Source organism: Syngnathus floridae, chromosome 11 (assembly GCF_059516105.1).
Source record: "Syngnathus floridae isolate MCC-2025c chromosome 11, RoL_Sflo_1.0, whole genome shotgun sequence".
NCBI lineage: Eukaryota > Metazoa > Chordata > Actinopteri > Syngnathiformes > Syngnathidae > Syngnathus > Syngnathus floridae.
The window spans coordinates 10,637,593-10,659,170 of NC_142423.1; the positions used below are offsets into that span (position 1 = coordinate 10,637,593).

Below are 21,578 nucleotides of genomic sequence, written 5' to 3' on the forward strand. Positions count from 1 at the left end.
CGTAGCATGGCTAACTTGGGGGTGGGTAAAGTATGGTCCTGGGGCCACAGAAAGCCCTATCTGTTCTTTAATTTGGTGCACTGAGCATTTGCATTAATAAATAGCCCTGTAATATTTCCTGTAGTAAGTTAAACGCTACCACAAACAAGATTAATGAATATGTTATAGCCTTACTATTTTCCAGGTTCTTAGGTAGCAAGAATTGTTCGGACAACGACGTCTTTATTCATTCAACGCAGTGAGTTCACCACAACACAGAACGCCCCCAAAGTTCCCCCTCCCACTTCTGGAGTTTTCCTACTACGGAACATGAGTTAGCCCAAAATACACAACAGCATGCTTTTGAGTTTATGGAATGAAATCTTATATATTTTACAGTTGTACACCACACACTGTGGCATTTTTGCCGTGGAGTCAGAAAACAACGTGAAAATGCCGTTAAGAACTCGTGGGAGTAAGGCGTACTAAGCAAGTGGCAACGCAAGATGGCCGCTGGTGACTTCAATTCTGACTGGGCTGTTGCATCATGGTTTGCTGTTCCTATTGGCCAGCATAGTAATACGTCAGCAGTGTCCCAAAACAACGCCCACATGATTGACATTTTTTAGAGGAAAATCATTAAACGAAAATGTTTGGACGTCATAGCGTGAAATCCAATCACAGGCGCGGTTCTTGGGACTAACTGGTTTGTTGACAGGAATCGTGTCATTCGATGCAAGGCACTTCCAGCAAGATGATGTATTTCAGATAAACCCCAAGACATCAGATTAGTTTCCTTCGTGCAGGCGTACACACTCAAAGTATGCGTTTTAACAGCGAGCTAGAGCAAAGATGCAATGGCGGTCGTTGGTAGTCGGTGTGGTCGTCGTGAGACTGTCTGTCAGCTTGTGGCTCGCCTTTGGACTTGGAGCGTACGTTAGCTTGGGCACCAGTCACTCCGGCGGAGACGGCACGGAGGAGGAACCCTCGACCGGGGAGAAGAAATGCGGCGACTCGTGGTCCAAGCAGATAAGCGGTAACAAACATGAGGAGACCACCGGGACTTGCGCCAAGTTGGCGGAGGAGTCTCCGAAGAGGTCCTACCTGAGCTTCTTCGACGGCAATAAGGACGATTACGTCCGCAGATACAGCTCCTTCCCGGGCACGCTGAGAGCCACCATGAAGGAGAAGGCCAGAGAAATGTTCTACTTTGGTTATGACAACTACATGAAGTATGCGTTCCCCAAAGACGAGCTCAACCCAATTGACTGCGAGGGCAGGGGTCCTGACGTACACAACCCGTGAGTTGTCATTATGTCCAGTGGTCATTTTGGGGTGGCACGCTTAGTCTTAGGGAATAATAAAGGCTCCCACGCATTACATTGTTCAGAATTAAGGCAACAATGCAATTACCAGATGTATATCAAAATGTATTTACTGAAAGCTTATTAAGTACAGGATTCCAAAGTTTTTCTAAATTCATTATTATTTTGAGCATGTAAAGTAGTGTCATTATAAAAACAATTGTGAGGGGAAAAATATCAAATTAGCAAGCTCAATTCAACTCAGCTCAACAAGAAATACAAAGTGAAAGAAGCAAAAGTCAAAGAAAACCCAAAGTAAAAAAAGTAATCAACCCAGTCTTTGTATGACTTGCTTACACACATGTTCGAAGAATAGGCGGAAGTGTTTCTTTATCAGTCGGAACTTTAATCTATTCTATTATCACAATACCCAAAATGCTTTGGTGTTTTGTTTTCCAATACTAACAAGTCATGATATTATATTCAATGTTCATGTTCCGTATATTACATACAATGTACTATCTAAGCATATTTTATATATATGTAGTCAGTGGTGGACCTAGCTAAACAAATAAGAACACAGAAAGCAAAAATATTTAGAAGAAAAACTACATACTGTATATTGTGCCTTTATTGTGGTTGGTAGTTAAGACAATTTTGCCTTGAATTACAGTTCCAACATCAACATCAATGATGTCCTGGGAAACTACTCGCTGACACTTATTGACACCTTAGACACCCTACTGGTAAGTCATTCAAGTGTTCACTCAGAACATGAAGTGTTTTGTTTGGAATTGGATTGATGCCGTTCAGCCAAAGATCTCACTGGGAGTTTCTCCCTCAGGTGCTTGGAAATGTCACGGAGTTCCGGCGGGCCGTCGAGCTGGTCATTGACACTGTGTCATTTGACAAGGATTCAACGGTGCAAGTGTTTGAGGCCAACATCAGGATATTAGGTAGCCTCATCTCAGCTCACATTCTGCTCACGGACTCCAAGCATCCATTCGGAAGGGTGAGCTTCGAGGGCTACGACAACCAGCTGCTGCATTTGGCACACGACCTGGCCGTGCGCTTGCTGCCTGCCTTTGAGAACACCAGCACAGGCATCCCGCACCCCAGGGTGAGTTCCACGCCACTCGGGCACTCACGTTCAATCTTCCTTACTTCGGATTCCTTTTTGTTTTTGCAGGTGAATCTTAAAAGCGGAGTCCCGTACGGCAGTATTAACGAGACATGTACCGCAGGAGCTGGATCCCTGCTGGTGGAGTTTGGAATCCTGAGCCGCTTGACCGGAGATTCCACGTTTGAGTCTGTGGCTCGACGAGCGGTCAGAGCCCTCTGGAAGCTGCGGAACAGTGAAACTGGTCTTCTAGGTACACTACAGCATTCATCACATTTATTTGAAGGCATTTCACCTATCCCAACTGGTTTCCAGCTGTTTGGAATACAATGCAGGTTCATAAATTTATGTTCATGGATTAAAATGGTATTTTTGACAGGTTTGCAGAAAATATTTTATATATGATATTTTTTGTGTAATATATTTAATATTTTTCAATCATCTGACCAGGCAATATCGTCAACATCCAAACGGGTCACTGGGTGGGCAAACAGAGCGGTCTGGGCGCTGGCATGGACTCCTTCTACGAGTATCTGCTCAAGTCATACATCCTGTTTGGCGAGAAGGAGGACTACGCCATGTTCCAAGCCGCTTATGCTAGCATCCAGAACCACTTGAGGCGAGGGTGAGGGCTCCCCCGTTTAGAACACTTGAAATTCTTCGCTGTCCTACAAGCCCGTTCTTCACGTTCCCATAGGCGAGAATCGTGCAACGAAGGAGAAGGCGACCCTCCCATCTACGTCAATGTGAACATGATGAGTGGCGAGATCATGAACACGTGGATAGATTCCCTGCAGGCCTTTTTCCCCGGACTGCAGGTCACATAAAATCACTGTGAAATTCGTGGTACTAGTCCGAAGAAAACGACTGGGTTTTTTTTTAGGTGCTAAATGGTGATGTAGAAAACGCCATTTGCCTCCACGCCTTCTACTATGCCATCTGGAAACGCTTTGGGGCGTTACCAGAGAGGTACAACTGGCAGCGGCAAGCTGCCGATGTTCTCTTTTACCCACTCAGACCCGAGTTGGTGGAGTCCACTTATCTGCTCTACCAGGTGACTTGTCGTCAACTTATCTGAAATTTGTGTGATGTTACATTTTCTTTCAAATTTCAGCTTTGTGTTTATTGTCTTGATCACTTCTACAGGCGACCAAAAATCCTTTTTACTTACATGTTGGAATGGACATTCTCCAGAGCCTTGAAACAAATGCCAAAGTCAGGTGCGTGCATTTTAGTTCTTCCCCACTCCTTTATTTTCTCTGTATTGATGTGATGTGTGTGATTTGCAGATGCGGCTATGCCACCCTCCATCACGTTGTACACAAATCCAAAGAAGATCGCATGGAGAGTTTCTTCCTCAGCGAGACCTGCAAATACCTTTATCTGGTACCGGCTGTCGCTGACAATTCAATAATTCAAAATCCTCTTTAATGTTACGTCCTGTTGTTTAACCACAGCTATTTGACGAGGACAACCCTCTTCACAAATCGGGCAACAAGTACATCTTCACCACCGAGGGTCACGTGATGCCCGTCGACAAGCGCTTCCGGGAGAAAAGGTGGAACGGCAAGTGTGCGCGTGAAGACGACACGGCGTTGCAGACGACGATAACTGAGCAGCCCTCCCGGAACAGCAGCAATGTAAGAATCGCCATCTTAAGTTTTTTTTCTTTTTTTTTTTAAACAATTTGGATTCAAACCATTATCATGTCTTGGTTTTCCTCTCGCTCAGTGCATCCGGATCCCCGATGTACGTCGATACACGCTTCCTCTGAAGAGCGTCTACATGAGGCAAATTGATCAAATGGTAGGGCTTCTCTGAGTCTGCTCGGAGACACTATGACTACCACGTGAACAGAGAGGTTTCCGCTGGACCGTGACTTCGATTTTTTTTCCGTGAGTGAGAAATGTCAGCCAATTTGAAGTGGTTGCGTTTATTGGGATATTAAAAAAAAAACACCTCTTCCATTATGAAGCGTTCAGTGACTGTTCGTACGTTACCACAAGGGCTTTACCCCGCCTTCTTAAATGGTGCCTGCTTATTTTGTCGATGATTGCTTTTTCATTACTCTGGTGTGATAATGTATAGATATTTACATTTTGACCACTGTTTTAAGTGCCTACAGTCATTTTTGTGTTATTCTGTACATGGACCTCTGCAATGTACAGATGTTTACAACTACTAATTCAAATCATAGGTTTTTATGTGAACATTTTCTTGCTTTTTTTCCCCTAATTTATCAGGAGTATTGTAATTGTTTCATACCTGCTACAATTGTCTCAGGGTAAGTAAAAACAAAAATGAACAATCTCATCAAATAATGTCTTAGTTATTGCTTCTAAGGCCATAAGGTATTCTTATTTTTTTTAAGTGGCACATTTTTGTGTCCATTTGCTGATTAAACTTGCTGCACAGAAATCGGAACACAGTTGAGTGTGTGTTATTTTAGTTTCAAATGCTAATTTGTCACTCTAACCTAGACTTGAAACCCTAATTTGAAACTCCAATATCAAATCATCACCTTAATTTGAAGAATAGGGAAAGCAAGAACAGCATTCAACATATTAGATAAGATCTGGAAAACCAAAACCATTTCACTCAATACTAAACTCAAAATCTTCAACTCCAACGTCAAAACAGTGCTGCTATATGGATCAGAAACATGGAGGACCACCAAACACATCACCGCTAAACTGCAAACCTTCACAAACCACTGCCCAAGACGCATCCTCAGGATCTTCTGGCCCAACCGCATCAGCAACACCAGTCTATGGGACCGCACCAAACAAGAAACAATAGAGATACAGGTTTTGAGGAGGAAGTGGAGCTGGATAGGACATACCCTTAGAAAAAACAACATGGCTATAACCAAGCAGGCGTTAACATGGAACCCACAAGGCAAAAGAAGCAGAGGGAGACCCAAAAACAACTGGAGAAGGACCACAGAGCTGGATGTCAAGAAGATGGGACTGTTGTGGAAACAGCTGGAGAAAATGGCACAAGACAGACGAGGGTGGAAACTCTTCATCGATGGCCTATGTTCCGAAAGGAATGGAAAGGCCTAAAGAAGAAGAAGAAGATGTTTGCTTAGTTGTCTATTTTTTAAATACTTGATTGTACCCCAACTGCAGATGAGATCTGCATTTGGTTTAATCATACAGTAATAATAAAATGCATTTCAATTATTATGAAGAAATTAAAAACATGAAAAATAATACTAGACTGCACACGTGTTGTTACTTTAACATCTTCGCAGTTGAAGTTATGCATTTCTAATATTTTCATTTTATTACATGACACAAAATGTGATAGGAAACGGTGAAGATTGGAAATGAGTTTTTACGACTCCAATCTCCGTTAACGACATGTCGTAAAAAGCAACTAGGCGAGGTACGGCATCGCAGGGAAAATACTAGATTTATTGATGTCGGAGTTTTTTGAATGATTTTCTGTCACATCGTACGCATACTAGTAAGTTCACAACACTCACTATCATCAGTTAAGCTTCACGTATTCCATTTGACGGATTCGTGGCGTGAAATACGACTGAATAGTGTCGCAAATCCAGCATGAGCATGAGGCGTTCTTCTGTGTGTGTGAATAAAGCAAATGCAGTCAGTGCTTTTATGTTGCAGCGGTTTGCCAACTGATTCTGCTTCCAAAATTAAGCGATGCTGGTCACCGTTTTCTGCGCTCCGAGAGATCGCCCAGAAAGCACATTCGCCCTCGATGTGTCCCCAGAGCTGGAGCTGAGAGACTTTGTGGCACTTTGTGAACTGGAATCGGGAATCCCGGCGGGGGAAATTCAGGTAAAGACACCCGGCGGCGGTGCACTGTTGAGCTAACCTAGCTCGTGGCTAGTTAGCCCAGTCATCTTTGCTAGCATGAATCATACTTTTGCTTGCGTTTTAGGACCCAAGCGCCGGGCAAATTCGCCATACGCAGGCCGTTCGTCATTAAGCGTCAGTAAGAACACGTAGTCAGTTGATGTCAATGAATTTTCATGTCAGACTAGGTCTGTTTACGAAGGCTAACGCCTAAACAAACAACACAATCATGTTACGGTGTAATAAGCAGTAGTAGGCCACCCGTGGGTCCTAAGTATAATGTTAGTCAAGTTACATTTAACAGGTAATCCATATAATTATTTGAGTAAATATATGAGTGGGGGAAAATGCCGTACTCAAATGGTTTGTAAACTCTGATGTAAATATTGTATTTAGAACAAAGCAGCATCGTCAAATATACAAAACTGTTAATCAGATATTGACCAACAATGTCTTCATGTCACTCTTAATCGATTAATGGACAACTGCTTGATTTGTAAATTAATTCATAACTATATTGGTTAAAACAAAATACTAATGATAATAATGAATATTTACCCCTTTTAGCTGAATGACCAGGTAGTCAACATAGCTGCCTGTGTATGGTGCAGTGCAGTTCCACACAGTGAAGAACTGGGCAGCCACAATAATATATGTTTCATGCAGCTTATTTGATGCTACCAGCAGTTAGTTGTGCTGTTGTGACCGGATGTGTTTTACATTTTGTTTTTAAGATCTCCTATGTAGAGCAGCCCCTAAAAGACCCCACTCGTGCCTTGGGAACCTACGGGGTGAAGGATGGAGACGTGGTGGTCCTCAGGCAAGCCGACAGAAGGCCGCCACCCACTCAGCCAGCCTTCCCAGGTGAGAACATCATGGAATTCCTGACTAAAAAGGTGGAGACCACAAAAGAAAATCAACTCAAAAATGAATGGGGCCCATCATAAAATTGGAGACAGACCCTGTTTTTTTTTTTTGTTTTTTTTTTATCTCTAATATTTTTGGTAATTCAGCCTTGATTGTTGTCATATCCCGCTAACCTACCAACCTTTTCTCCCCTTACTCCTGTAGGTCTGCCCCATATCGACTTTCGCTCCATCACAGTCCCAGGCGCCTCGACTTCAACCGCTCCCCGTAGTACTGTCAGGCCGCCGCAACAACAGGCCGCACCACCGGCGCTGCAGCAGCAACAGCAGCAGCAGTTGCCCCCTCAGCAACAACCACAGCTCAGCGCGCAGCCCTCCACCATCAACCCACCGGCCGTTCGCGGCTCCTCTTCTCAGGCGCTTGACGACCCCGCCTTACTCCAGCAGATGCTCCTGTCCAATCCGCACGAGCTGTCTCTCCTAAAAGAGCGAAATCCACCGCTCGCCGAGGCCTTGCTGAGCGGAGATCTAGGTAAATAAAAGAGCTATATGCTGACGTACTGAGCTGAGGAGTGATGGAACGCTGTGACTTACTAAGAAGAAAAGAAACAGAATTACTCATGTATTTGATTGTTTTTTTATTCTGTCTTAACATGGGTCATTTTCACTTACAGTGCCAAATATATCTTTTGCGTTCTACTGTGTATGACATCAGCCGATGTTGGTTGTAAACGTCTGGTTCTGGTTTCAGAGCGCTTTACCAAAGTTCTGCTGGAGCAACAGCAGGATCGAGCCAAGCGCGAGCAAGAGCGAATCCGACTGCTGACTGCGGATCCTTTCGATTTGGAAGCGCAGGCAAAGATCGAGGAGGATATCAGGTTTTGCTTGAGTTTTTTTCTACACATTGTTAATTTTGAGAATACGAGCCAGCGTCGGTGACATGCAAGATGTTTTTATTCTCGCTTAATGTTTAAATGTGCACACGTTTCAGGCAGCACAACGTAGAAGAAAATATGACAATTGCAATGGAGGAGGCCCCAGAAAGCTTCGGGCAGGTTGTTATGCTCTACATTAATTGCAAAGTCAACGGACACCCTGTCAAAGCTTTTGTCGACTCAGGTAATTGTTGGAGGATTGGACTCTAAAGGAGACATAGTATGCTTTTTTTTCCCCACAATTTAAAAACACTTCTCAGGTGTCTTAACAACATGGCATGGTTTTGTCATAAGAGTGTCTGTTAAGAAAATTTAAAGTGTACACTCCGAACACACGGTTGTAAGGCTAACGAGTTATCATTTACTGATTGAAATTGTGATCTTTGGCTGCTTGTGAACACTAAGCGCTAAGCTAATTTGCTCTGCACAATGTCTATGACAACTATTTTACATTTAAATAACACATTCGGAAATTTGTTTTTACATTTACTGTCACACATCATTGCATGTTTATACAACATGTATGAGGGTTGTTCTTGTTTTGCTCTCAGGCGCGCAAATGACCATCATGAGCCAAGCCTGTGCAGACCGATGCAACATCATGCGATTAGTAGATCGCCGCTGGGCGGGCATCGCCAAGGGTGTGGGCACGCAGAAGATAATTGGCAGGGTTCATTTGGGTAGGTGTTCTCCTGTGGCGTGCACCATTGGCAAAAAAAAAAAAAAAAGGCGTAGTACTGCATCGTGTACTGACGTGATCTTTCTCTTGTGTCCATGTAGCTCAGGTCCAGATCGAAGGGGACTTTCTTCCTTGCTCTTTCTCCATCTTGGAGGACCAGCCGATGGACATGCTGCTCGGTCTCGACATGCTTAAGAGACACCAGGTATGAACTGCCTGTCTTCCCCACTTTCAATTTTTAAGATGCAAAACAATCCAGAAGCATTATCAATTCAACTTTTTGGACTTGTAGTGTTCGATCGATCTGAAGAAAAGCGTCCTTGTCATCGGGACAACGGGCACCGAGACTCGATTCTTGTCCGAGGCCGAGCTGCCCGAATGCGCCCGGCTAGCCTACGGGCCCGAGGGACGCGAGGCAGCCCGCCCTGAAGAGATGGCAGACAGGGAGCTTGCGGAGGCACTTCAGCGGTCCATACACGAAAGTGGTATGTATGGTCTTCGTTATCATTGGCTTGCTTTTTTTTTTAGGTTTCTTTCACCCTTTCTTTTAGAATGACAATTGCATGGGCCACGCACATTTTATTCATGCTGTCACATAATCATGCCATACCTTCACCTTGATAAAAGTGGATGTGGATCTGCTGAGCACCACCGGAGTTTGACGGCTCATCTTATGATGTTTACTATTTTAAAATATTAAGAATCATGTTTACACATTTTTTAACAAAGCATTTGTTTTCATTTACTGATATTTACAGTAAATGTAAATGAGTGCCATACATTTCTTTACATTGCTTCCATTTACTTTCATTTACGTTATCAAAATGGATAGATAGACGGGTAGATAGCGGGATAGGTCTTTGGGTTAGGTAGGTGGACTTAGGTTGTTCATCTTCAGGAGAAATGAATAAGCAGGGTGCTAATTAGTCACGTGTGCATGTTGTGTACATGCGTAAACTAATGACAAAAATAGCTGGAGTACACGGTATGTTGTCCAAAAAGACACACATGAAAAAGGTGTGATTTGGTTGCCGCATGTTTTGTGTGCCACTGCTAACTTTCTCCATCCCTCTGCATGATGTGTGCGGTGTGCGCCTTAACCCATGAGCAGAACAGCAGTGATGCAAATGGAGACAGCTGGAGAGGGGCCATACAATCAGGTACTGCAAAAAAATCACAAGCCAGTCATTGCCAGCGCTAAAGTCCATTGTTTTTTTTTTTTGTTTTTTTTTTAATTATTATTTTTGACCACCTTGATTATGGTTTGGTTTTTGCCACAGGATCTGCTACTCTTTTTGTGGGCGTATTTTTGCATGTAGGTTGTGTTTGAGGATGGCAAAAGAGAAGCTTGAGAAAGTAACAAATTCTCCACACAACACCCCATAAAGACAAACTGTTGTACTGCTCTCTTTCGCTCTCCAACACATATGTACATACAGTAAGTCCCCACAACTCATGGCAAGAGATTGTGTGTGAATAATTCTGTTAAAAAAAAAAAATCCAAAAATATTTTTCATGTTGAATTTATGGGGTGTTTTGTATAGCATTTTGAAGGAAAAAATGAATCCATTGGGATAAGGCTATAAGATATAAATGTGGAATAAGTGAAGTGCTGTGACTTCACAGATTTCAATGAGACTTCATCTTCTCACGATATCCGATTGTGCTATCTGTTCCCTGTACCAAAAAGACACTGCAGACGGACAGACTACCTCACCGCAGCCGCCGCCATTGTCACTACCCACAGCCGCAGACCAAATGTCCTCAAACGCTCATCCCCACAAAGCTGACTCGGATTGCTCAGAGTCCACCCTGGAGCTGACCTCAGGATCGGACCAACTTGGCGTCCAGGAACCTCATCTGCCTATAGAGCAGGATCAGCTCCAGCCTCCCCCTCTGGAAGATTGTACTGTCTCGGTAGAAGAAGCCCCAGGACCCTGTCAGTCAGCTGAAGCCCTCCATTGTCCAGAAGGTGATGAGAACGGGACTACGGAAGCATCCGAAACAGAGAACAGCCCAGCCCTCCCCTATCCAGAACTAGCACCCAGTCAGGCCATGGAGCATGAGGCAGCCGAGTCTGGAACGACAGATCCTTGCCAGTTGGGCTCTGTCCAAATGGACTCCTCGTGCCGGGATCAGCCCGAGAGCTCTGACAGCATCCCGTCCCTGGCCGCTGCTCTCTTGGAGCTCCATGAACTGCTGCTCTCCAACAACTGCAGTACTCCCCATCCCTCAACGTATTCCCAGGAGGAGGAGCCAACCCGAGTCAGAGCAGAACCAAGCGATGCCAAAGCCAAACCATCTACTGCTTGCGATGTGTCCTCTGAGAGTGCAGGGGCAGACTCTTCGAAAGGGCCTCTGGAGCCTCCATCTGAAGCCAGAGATCCCAATGTCTATCATCCCGAGTTAGTGGCTCCTCCACAACCCCCAACTGTAGCCAGAGACTCCAGCATTTATCATCCTGAGTCAGCAAGTTCCCCCAATTGTGACGGGGACTTCAGGGAACCCCTGGAGGGGCACCAGGAGAGCGGGGATGCACACGGACGAGTAAGCACGCCGGACAGTCTTGTCTCGGGTACCACCTCCGCCCCACCTCCCGTAACCTTTACAGAACAATATCCAGCCGAACACATCCAGAGAATCCAGGCTGCAGGTTTTTCTGCCCGCGATGCTGCAGAGGCTCTCGAGCAGGCGCATGGGGTTGTGGAGCTGGCTTTGCTGGCCCTCCTGGCCCGCAGCATCACCGTGCCCACCTAAGACTCCGAGCCTGCCCCCCCACCAACGTCTCATTTCCTTTTTATGCTTTTGGGTTTTGATCCAGATGTCTCGTGCCCCTCTTTGCAGGGAATGTGTCTTAACAGGGATATGCTGTCGCACAGTACTGATCATCCTTTTCTTGACATTAGCGGATATGCGTGGTGCATATTTGCACACCGACGTCTCGGGCGTACATCCATCTGAATGATTTTTGGGTGTTTTCTAATATAAATTGATTTTTCTTTCTTTGTGATCCAATATCGATACATGTCATTTATTGTTGAAGCAAAATACATATATGATTTGACCTTTCTTATCTGTAAGCGTAGTACACATCTAAATTATTCAAATTGTCAAAGACCAGACATGATGAGAAGGGGTTAACTAATCATGTGATTTTGAGCCATCTGATAATCAGACTCTGATCACAAGTATAGAAAATGCTCCAGTTTGACACAGTTATCAATTAGTCTTGAACTTTTTTTGAGATGGGTGAGAAGTTATCAATCCATATCATCTTTCTGTGACAAATAATCAGCTTGATTTTGATTGAAAAAAATGGGAAGAGTGCTCAAATTCAGCCAGTGTATTTACACTGCTTCTGCTTATATATTTTTTTTGTCAATAATGACATTTATTGTTCAATCATGAGATCTTTCTGATGTTACCCATGGAAAAGTAAATTCTCTCTAAAAGTTGCCACGATACAGTATATTAAACACGTTTACAAATCTGTACCAAAAATAAGAGCAAGAAAATGTGTTAGACACAAAAATCCAATTTTTGCGCTTTTCTTGTTGTCGTTATTGTTCGATGTATGTTTATCAATTTTTTTGTATGTCAAATCAAGATGGGTGTTCATTTCATTCTTTTCTGAATATAAATTGAAATTTACCCGTCATCTTGTAACACATGGCTTTATCCGGTCATCTGCCATACAATGTTTTCTGATGATTTATTTACGTTTGTCTTGTATGAGATTGCAAAATAAAACGGGGATTACAATTTGTATACTATGCGTGCGTTCGGGTGTGCAATTGAAATCGTAATTGTCTTTTTTTTTTCTTTTTTTTTTTTTTTTTAAATGTTGAGTTTAGAAAGCAGGAAAATACCAACTAGATCTATTGGATGATGTGATTTTATTTTTCAGAGTTTGAAAAAAAAAAAAAGAAAAAGCCATCATCCCACCTGTTGTGCTGTTTTTGATTGACATGCCGACGGCAATAAATTAGAGGGATCCGGGCGTCGGTCGTTTGGAGAAAAAATGGCTAACTTTGACAGCAGCAGCAGCAGCAGCAGCATCAGACGTATAGGTGGAGACGTCTTCGCCCAATTGCTTGCGTACTTTGAAGAGCTTAGTAAGGAAGGAATGAATCTCCTCAAGTTTCAGCTTCCCACTATAACAACGGAGCAGCCTTGTACGCTGGACTTGAACATGGAGGAGTCAGCAAGTGACCCGGTGGACCAGAGCCAGAATCTCAAGTAAGAGCTTAAGTGATGTTTTAATTAGTTTGTTTTAATTAGTTTGTACAGAAAACTTTATTTGAATGATGTATGTTGCCTTGACTTTTCCACCCCACTGTCACATTTTTGTGCACATTGAGCTCTGCTATCGCAAAATTAGTGCTGTATTGTAAACAAACATAGTACAATTTTTCAGAATAAATTTTAAAAAATGCAAAGATAAAAAGCTTTTATAAAAATGCTATATAAAACCTCAACACCTGCTGCACTGGACATGTATGCTATATATGATGATTGAATTCAGAACTATTTACATGCTTTTTTGTGCACATGCGATGTGCATGACTTGTGGTTTTTTTTTTTTTTTCTCCCTGTGGGTGTTTTTTCTAGTTCTATATTAGGCATCTCATCAGCCATCAAGTCAGTTGCTGCAAATGGAATGTGGAATTTTGGGAAAATGCAGACCACGCCCAAGTTGTTTTGGGTTCCTGGACATGAGGAAAACAAGACACCTTTGATTCCTCCAATAGCGCAGGCTACCACAGAAGAGGAGTAAGGTTCTATGAAAGCCTGTAGTAGACTTATTTGCTATGGAATCTTAACCAATTGTCTTTCCAGGCCTGAAGAGGAAGACAAGGATAATGAAGAGGGAGAGCCCATTGTGACCTTTCAGTCAAAGTACATTCACAAATGTGAGTGGTAATTGAGCAATATTTATTTTTAAAAAAAAAAATTCTAAATGACTTATTTTCATTTTTGTTGTTTAATGTGCAGGCCCCCTCTACCAGGACTACTGCGTACAGTCAGTCAGAGATGACCTCCAGAAACTCAACACTAAGACCTTCCTGTCTGAACTGATCGCCCCCGAATATCTGCGGGGTCTTCAATCTCGCCTCAGCCCCAAAGAGTCGCCTCGGCAGAGCTCCTCTGGGTCAAGCTCGCCCTCTCCTCCTGATTGCCACGTTATCCGCGTGGTACCTTGCACTCTGTGGCAAGACTTGGACGAGGTGAAGGCGGCCGGTCTGCTCAGCACTATGACGGTCCAACAGATTCGACTTCAGGAGGTGCAATCTAGTTCTCAGATATACTCAAGTTAGGTGGGATCAAATGGGATGTGTGGGGGTGTTGGTATGTTGTCTTAGTGGTCAGCACATATGCCACGCAGTTGTGCTGGTCTGAGTTCCAATCTCTGCTTCGGCCTTCTTACTTGATTGATGACTCTAAATTTTCCATAGATGTCAATGGTTGTTTATTGAATGTGATAAATGAATACAAAATCAATTTTAAAAAATGAGTATATTTTAAAATAAAATAAAAAATTGCAAAATATATTACAGGAATCTTGAATGTCAACGTTGTTTCCGAATATTACCAATGTCATTTTAAAAGTTTGTTTTTCTTTACATAGTCCATGTTTGAATTGGTCAGCTCTGAGGCGTCTTACTTAAGGAGCCTGAGCGTCACAGTGGATCACTTCTTCTCATCCAAAGCGCTCAAGCAAACCTTATCCCAAATGGAGCACCACACTTTGTTCTCCAACGTCCGTCACGTGAAGGTCACCAGTGAGAAGTAAGAGTGATGCTTCTTGACTCTTCCCCTTGTCTGTCTTCTCTGGTGCTTGTCCTTATTAAAGTGAGCCGGCACATATCCATCCAAGAGAACTTTATACTTCTTCTAGGTTTCTTATGGACCTGGAGATGCGCCTGGGCGAATGCGTGATGATATCCCAGCTTGGGGACATTGTACTTGACCATTGCCCCGCTTTCCGCGCCCGCTATGTGCCCTACATAACCAACATGATGTATCAGGAGGCGCTCATCAACCAGCTGCTGTGAGTCTGCCTTATCATGCCATATTTTCTTATCGTTGCCATCTGAATGCCATCACCGCTTTTCTTCCATCTCAAGGCAGCAGAACCGTGACTTTGTGTCATGCCTCAAGCAGCTCGAGAGCGAGCCAGTGTGCCAGAGACAGACTCTTAAATCCTTCCTCGTCCTTCCCTTCCAGAGAATCACACGCATTAAGCTCATTCTAGAGGTAATTTTATATTGTCACATTGCCACTTTTTTTGAAGGTCGATTTAATTCAATAGACAGTAATAAATCTGTGTCCAATTTTGTCCCCCTAGAATATCCTGAAACTCACTGAAGCGGATTCAGATGGCGTGTCATTATTTCACAAAGCAAAGGAGGCCATACATGAGGTACCGTTGCTTTAATTCCACGCGATATGAAAATAAATCCCAAGCAAATGTCATCCTTTGATTTTGTTCGGGCCAGATCGTGGTTGAGTGCAACGAGGGGATTAAAAAAATGAAAGTCATCGAGCAACTCATCTCCCTGGAGGTGTTGCTGGATTTTGGCAATCTGAAGGTAGATTTTTCTTTCACAGTTTTGGACTGGAAAAAAAAAGTTGAAGACCCTGAAGTTGTTATTTTAGGCACTCCCTCTGGTCGTAAGTGGCCGTTTTTTGGTGCACAATGGCCCCTTGAGCCTCCTGACAGTGGAGAGCAGCCCTCAATCCAGAATGCTTCTCATTGACATCCACCTTCACCTCTTCAACGATTTGTTGATCCTCTCTACAAAAAAGTACTAGCCAAATGTAGCTGTTGAAGTACTTGACACCACGACAACAAAAGGATAAATCTCAGTTTTCATGTCAGGGAGCAGCGCTTCCTGGTAGAGGACCATGCCGAGTTCCCCACGTATGTGCACGTCGCACCCCTGAAGACGGAAGAACTTGGTCTACCGCCAGAATCCTTCCTGTTACATCTCTCTCGGAGTTGCACCGGAAACCCGACCGCCATGATACTAGTTGCACACAGCAGGTATGAGAGGGAGAGGATGGAGTAAGAATTCATAAAGAAGAATTCATAAATAGTTCAAGAGATTACTATTGTCATGTTTGTCTGCGTACATTTAAGTTTGCTTTTGGCCACAGGTCAGACCAGGAGCAGTGGCTGAAGGTGCTGAAGGCTGATTTTTTTTAGATCAAAGATTTAGAAGCACATTTTCTGTAGTTGTTCACGTATCCAGTGTGCACTTTGACCAATCACACACTTAAAAAAAAAAAAAAAAACAACTTCAAGACCTTCATCGTTATCACGACTGAATTAACTTTAAAAATGAAATCACAATTTATATGCATGTATAATCCAGTTTTTCACTGTTAAATGTTTGATTTTAATGAACAGTACATTCAAATTGGCTGGTAATAAAATGGTATGTTCTCATATAAAACATTAAATTCATTTTAATTGTGAAAGTGGCAAAGAAATTACATTAAGGGAGAAAGTGTTCTTCAGGAAAAACAACTTTTTAATAGTTCTACTATTCCAAAGTCGAACTTGCTGTCTGCTGCTGCATCTGGTGCCCAGCCATGATGCAATCTTGATTCCAAAGATTCTCTGCCAGGCTGTTGAGGAGAGGTGCGGCGGCATCCAGCCCGTTGCCCACCTCCCCGCCGCCTGTGCGCAACACTGCTAGCTGCCACGTTTCCTGGAAGTTTCTCACGTCCTTCTCTGAGACATCGCAATGCATGAACAGGTCAAATCGGAGCAAAACATCAAGGAAAAATTGCCATCAACTGGAACGTGCTCATGCTCACTTGAGTGGTAATCCACAATGGAAAATGGATTGATTTATTTAAAAGGATACTTTGTGCCGACCACCAAAGTCACAGCTGGGCCCACAGATGATTCTTTCCACTTTGTAATTTGATTAGCAAGATCATCAAAAGATGTTCTATCAGTGAAGGAGAAAAGAAAGAGAACGGCATCCACTTTCTCCTTACAAGACTGAAAGGAAAATCAATTTGAGATTTTTTTTCCCCCTCACAAAAACTGTTAGATGATCATACATACTGGGAGCAGATGGTCGAATCGTCGTAAGGCATTTTCTCCGCAATCCCACAACTGGAAACGGAAGAAGAGCACTCTGCCACTTTCTTTTAACTTGACTGGCCAGTAAACCACTGCCGTCTCAATGCCTTGGACACAAACGGACAATATTGGTACTGTAATTGTTCCAAGCCCGACCCATACACCAACATGTTTTGGCGAGAAAGGGACTGCTTCAGCATACATATGGAATGAAGTTAACCTGGTGATCCTGAAAGGGGGATCCTTCCATCTGTGGTCCCTTCTCAAGGTTTCTCATTTTCCCCTGGCAGGGTTTTTTTGAGTTTTTCCTTGCCCTTTTGGGATCTTAAGATCAGGGGATGCTTTGAGAATAATTGTCAATTTTTGGCTATGTGAAGCCCTTTGAGACTGTTTGTGATTTAGGGCTATACAAATAAACTTGACAAGTCTGTTTGAAATTATGGGAGGAACTGAATGTCTCAAATGACTGCATGTTCTGGGTACAAGCTTCTACCTGTGGTCTCGTAGTGCACGCAGGGCATTGTTTGTCCAGCAAGACGTGCAGCAAGAGAACTTTTACCCACTCCACTCTTGCCAGACAGGAAGACCTTATAGTGGACCGTGTCCACAGGAATGTGTGGCGGCATCACCGGAGACTCCAATAGACCTGCCCACACAAATGATAAGTCTCGTTTCATTCGCGGATCAATCAATGTTTTTGAAAGTTACCAAAATGCTTGCGTTTCTTCTTGTATAGTATCTTGCTGAAGTATTCTTTGCTGTCTTTGCATCGGTGCCAATCGGCGACGACGACCGAGCCGCTTTTTGAAGCTTGAGTCATTTTGTTAAAACCTCGGAGCGAGTAGGGACCATGATGATGAATTAAAGGGGTGTTACATGTCAAGTTGCTCCTATGTTATCTTACTCCCCGTCTCGAGTTCAAGATTCAAGAGTTTTTTTTTTTTTTATTCGCCATGTTACGATGGATATGGTAAGGCGAGTTGCGCAGCTTTGTGTTTCGCGGCTGCAGATTCGTCACAAGCGACTTGGAACTTCCCTGATTGCAAAACTTCAAATTCTCCTCAACGAAACGTCTCGTTTGCATTTCTAACTGGCTGCAAAAAATAGCAAACACTGAAAAAAAAATAGAAAGAATAGAAAAGTCATCGACGGGACTTGAACCCGTGACGCAAAGAAATTAGGTCAGTTTCTATGGCAGAGTCTTAACCGCTGTAGAATTACTAAATAATACGGTTACTATCAATTAGTGTATCTTCACGTCGTACTTAAGTACGTACGTGATTAAATCTGAATACAGCGCTCCTGGAAGTAAAAATCATATACCCGGCAGAGGTCGCTTTCTATCGCCGCTAGATGTCAGTAAAATCTCTTTTTGCCGTCTGGTGGTTTACAGAGGTCACGTCTGGTAAAATTCAATGCATTGAAGTTTGCTGTGCAGAAGGGGATTATACTTGTACTATTAAAGCAAGACATTGCGGTCACTCAAATTTTCAGCAACATTTATATTATTTCTGTTCTAAAGCTAAGCATTCACTTTGAACTTAACTATTGCTGTGGCCTACCACGCCCAAAGTTGGTGGAAAAAAATGCTTGTGCAGCATTGCTTTAACAGCTCATAAAATGTGATGACCGTGACACACGTTTCCTCATCGTTTGGCTCAGTCAAAAGAAGACAAAAAAAGAAGAAAGAAAGCAGGTGTTTTTCTGCACAGTATCACATATTATACTCGGTATAAGGTATCTTTACAAGCCTTTGCACGTCTGACCTCTAAACTTGTGAACTTTAATGCAGTCCCGAGGCAGTGATACTGAAAATTCCACACCAGATGCTCACAAGCAGTGTTTCCCAACCTTTTTTCATTCACGGCACACCTTTTTATTGGAAAAAATCTAGAGGCACACCACCAACAAAAAACTGTTAAGTGTTAAACCAGCTTCTATATTAAAATCAGTTATATTACAACAAAATATGTAAAGTTCTATTCCTATATCTGTATGGAGAGTCAAATAATTGAATAAAAATGAATACTAAATATTATTTAAATTGTATTTCTTTTGTAAATGAAAGTGACAGTTTTTGAAAAAAGGTTTTAGACAGTGTTGAAAGTAATTGTGATCAAAATCCAAAAGAATCAATATGGCTTTGTTTACTGTTTTAGACTAGCTCTATAAAATATTGCGACATTAAGAACAAAATCACTTTTAAAGACGCTCTGCTGTTCTGACAGCGGCTGAGTGGCGATCACAGTCGAGGTGTCTCAACTTGACTGTGTATTTTACGTTGGTGAAAATTGAACAATCCAGGTCCTCCCGTTGAACTACTTGCTCTGATTTCCATCGGACCGAAAACGCACCACAGCCGTCACAGTGTCACTGTTAGTAAAAGCACACAGCAACTAGTGATGTGCATTCCAGTTCTTTTAAGTGAACTGAATCTTTAGAATCAGTTCATTTAAAAGATTCGTTCAAAGGAATCTGCCCCATATAACCATTTTAACTATTTGCTTGTGAGCTGCTCCATAAAACCATACATATTCCAGATAACTTAAGCGAGGCTTCCATAGTATTTTATGCTATTTTAGTATTTATACAAAGTATTTCATCAAAGAAATATTTGTAACACAGTTCCTCGTGTGCTGCCCCATTTAACCATTTTGCTTGTGAGCTGATCCATAAAATCATATGTATTCCATTCAATGTAAGCAAGGGTTCCATACTGTAGTGGTTAGTGCTCTGGACTTTCACCCCAGCGACCCGGGTTCAAATCCCATTGGGAACTCAAAAGTTTTATCGTAGAAAATTTGCAACACAGTTGCTCGTCTGCTGCCCCATATAATCATACACCTCCCTAAAGTTTAGGGCTGGGGTTAGGGTTAGGGCGAGAGCTAGGGTTAGGATTAGAGCTAGGGTTAACCTTAGGGGTAGGGTTAAAGATAGGGTCAGGGTTAGGTTAAGTGCTAGGGTTAGGGTTAGAGCTAAGGTTAGGTTTAGGTTTAGGGTTTGTGTTAGGCTTAGGCTTGCTTTTGCTGTGCTGAGGCTTAGGGTTAGGCTTGCTCTTGCTGTGCTTAGGGTTAGGGTTTGTGTTAGGCTTAGGCGTGCTTTTGCTGTGGTGAGGCTTAGGGTTAGGCTTGCTCTTGCTGTGGTTAGGGTTAGGGTTAGGGTTTGTGTTAGGCTTAGGCTTGCTTTTGCTGTGCTGAGGTTTAGGGTTAGGCTTGCTCTTGCTGTGCTTAGGGTTAGGGTTAGGGTTTGTGTTAGGGTTAGGCATGCTTTTGCTGTGCTGAGGCTTAGGGTTAGGCTTGCTCTTGCTGTGGTTAGGGTTAGGGTTTGTGTTAGGCTTAGGGTTGCTTTTGCTGTGCTGAGGCTTAGGGTTAGGCTTGCTCTTGCTGTGGTTAGGGTTAGGGTTAGGGTTAGGGTTAGGGTTTGTGTTAGGCTTAGGGTTGCTTTTGCTGTGCTGAGGCTTAGGGTTAGGCTTGCTCTTGCTGTGGTTAGGGTTAGGGTTAGGGTTTGTGTTAGGCTTAGGCTTGCTTTTGCTGTGCTGAGGCTTAGGGTTAGGCTTGCTCTTGCTGTGGTTAGGGTTAGGGTTAGGGTTTGTGTTAGGCTTAGGCTTGCTTTTGCTGTGCTGAGGCTTAGGGTTAGGCTTGCTCTTGCTGTGGTTAGGGTTAGGGTTAGGGTTTGTGTTAGGCTTGGCTTGCTTTTGCTGTGCTGAGGCTTAGGGTTAGGCTTGCTCTTGCTGTGCTTAGGGTTAGGGTTAGGGTTAGGGTTAGGCTTAGGCTTGCTTTTGCTGTGCTGAGGCTTAGGGTTAGGCTTGCCCTTGCTGTGGTTAGGGTTAGGGTTAGGGTTTGTGTTAGGCTTAGGCTTGCTTTTGCTGTGCTGAGGCTTAGGGTTAGGCTTGCTCTTGCTGTGGTTAGGGTTAGGGTTAGGGTTTGTGTTAGGGTTTGTGTTAGGCTTAGGCTTGCTTTTGCTGTGCTGAGGCTTAGGGTTAGGCTTGCTCTTGCTGTGGTTAGGGTTAGGGTTAGGGTTTTTGTTAGGGTTTGTGTTAGGCTTAGGCTTGCTTTTGCTGTGCTGAGGCTTAGGGTTAGGCTTGCTCTTGCTGTGCTTAGGGTTAGGGTTAGGGTTTGTGTTAGGCTTAGGCTTGCTTTTGCTGTGCTGAGGCTTAGGGTTAGGCTTGCTCTTGCTGTGGTTAGGGTAGGGTTTGTGTTAGGCTTAGGCTTGCTTTTGCTGTGCTGAGGCTTAGGGTTAGGCTTGCTCTTGCTGTGGTTAGGGTTAGGGTTAGGGTTTGTGTTAGGCTTAGGGTTGCTTTTGCTGTGCTGAGGCTTAGGGTTAGGCTTGCTCTTGCTGTGGTTAGGGTTAGGGTTAGGGTTTGTGTTAGGCTTAGGCTTGCTTTTGCTGTGCTGAGGCTTAGGGTTAGGCTTGCTCTTGCTGTGGTTAGGGTTAGGGTTAGGGTTTGTGTTAAGCTTAGGCTTGCTCTTGCTGTGGTTAGGGTTAGGGTTAGGGTTTGTGTTAAGCTTAGGGTTGCTTTTGCTGTGCTGAGGCTTAGGGTTAGGCTTGCTCTTGCTGTGGTTAGGGTTAGGGTTTGTGTTAGGCTTAGGGTTGCTTTTGCTGTGCTGAGGCTTAGGGTTAGGCTTGCTCTTGCTGTGGTTAGGGTTAGGGTTAGGGTTTGTGTTAGGCTTAGGCTTGCTTTTGCTGTGCTGAGGCTTAGGGTTAGGCTTGCTCTTGCTGTGGTTAGGGTTAGGGTTAGGGTTTGTGTTAGGCTTAGGCTTGCTTTTG

The 21,578-nt window shown here is 43.5% G+C and overlaps 4 protein-coding genes and 1 long non-coding RNA gene across 10 annotated transcripts; 3 read left to right on the top strand and 2 right to left on the bottom strand.

Moving 5' to 3' along the window:
* Positions 1–612: 612 nt before the first annotated feature.
* Positions 613–4,827, top strand: edem1 (ER degradation enhancer, mannosidase alpha-like 1). The gene is made up of 11 exons (XM_088390297.1): positions 613–1,280; positions 1,957–2,029; positions 2,128–2,403; positions 2,473–2,656; positions 2,854–3,028; positions 3,101–3,221; positions 3,287–3,457; positions 3,550–3,623; positions 3,693–3,789; positions 3,861–4,043; positions 4,135–4,827. Exons 1-11 carry the CDS (start codon positions 832–834, stop codon positions 4,222–4,224), a joined length of 1,893 nt encoding a protein of 630 aa, XP_088246423.1. The 5' UTR covers positions 613–831; the 3' UTR covers positions 4,225–4,827.
* LOC148391038 (uncharacterized) lies at positions 4,138–6,412 on the bottom strand. Of its 2 annotated transcripts, XR_015861381.1 has the most exons (3): positions 6,086–6,409; positions 5,894–5,991; positions 4,138–5,464 (listed from the first exon to the last, which is right to left on the bottom strand). It is a non-coding gene; the product is annotated as an uncharacterized LOC148391038 (long non-coding RNA). The 2 variants fall into 2 exon arrangements; XR_015861382.1 differs by lacking the exon at positions 5,894–5,991 and having other exon boundaries at positions 6,086–6,412.
* On the top strand, positions 5,766–12,483 carry ddi2 (DNA-damage inducible protein 2). Its single transcript, XM_088390307.1, has 10 exons — positions 5,766–5,874; positions 6,039–6,212; positions 6,965–7,094; positions 7,302–7,628; positions 7,848–7,974; positions 8,088–8,215; positions 8,583–8,711; positions 8,812–8,915; positions 9,003–9,195; positions 10,401–12,483. Exons 2-10 carry the CDS (start codon positions 6,075–6,077, stop codon positions 11,465–11,467), a joined length of 2,343 nt encoding a protein of 780 aa, XP_088246433.1. The 5' UTR covers positions 5,766–5,874; positions 6,039–6,074; the 3' UTR covers positions 11,468–12,483.
* Positions 12,484–12,710: 227 nt separating this feature from the next.
* Positions 12,711–16,195, top strand: LOC148391040 (rho guanine nucleotide exchange factor 19). 3 transcript variants are annotated; one of them, XM_088390298.1, is made up of 12 exons: positions 12,711–12,949; positions 13,322–13,483; positions 13,550–13,623; positions 13,706–13,995; positions 14,340–14,500; positions 14,610–14,762; positions 14,839–14,968; positions 15,060–15,134; positions 15,211–15,303; positions 15,371–15,519; positions 15,582–15,758; positions 15,872–16,195. In XM_088390298.1, the coding sequence occupies exons 1-12, from the start codon at positions 12,732–12,734 to the stop codon at positions 15,918–15,920; spliced, it is 1,731 nt and encodes a 576-aa protein (XP_088246424.1). In that variant the 5' UTR covers positions 12,711–12,731; the 3' UTR covers positions 15,921–16,195. The 3 variants fall into 3 exon arrangements, with proteins under 3 accessions (XP_088246424.1, XP_088246425.1, XP_088246426.1); XM_088390299.1 differs by having other exon boundaries at positions 15,594–15,758; XM_088390300.1 differs by lacking the exon at positions 15,371–15,519 and having other exon boundaries at positions 15,594–15,758.
* cplane2 (ciliogenesis and planar polarity effector 2) lies at positions 16,080–17,815 on the bottom strand. Of its 3 annotated transcripts, none has more exons than XM_088390303.1 (5): positions 17,520–17,815; positions 17,305–17,457; positions 16,794–16,918; positions 16,588–16,727; positions 16,080–16,451 (listed from the first exon to the last, which is right to left on the bottom strand). In XM_088390303.1, exons 1-5 carry the CDS (start codon positions 17,629–17,631, stop codon positions 16,232–16,234), a joined length of 750 nt encoding a protein of 249 aa, XP_088246429.1. In that variant the 5' UTR covers positions 17,632–17,815; the 3' UTR covers positions 16,080–16,231. The 3 variants fall into 3 exon arrangements, 2 of the variants coding, with proteins under 2 accessions (XP_088246429.1, XP_088246428.1); XM_088390302.1 differs by having other exon boundaries at positions 16,080–16,483; XR_015861380.1 differs by having other exon boundaries at positions 16,341–16,483; positions 16,588–16,674; positions 17,520–17,814.
* Positions 17,816–21,578: the final 3,763 nt, after the last annotated feature.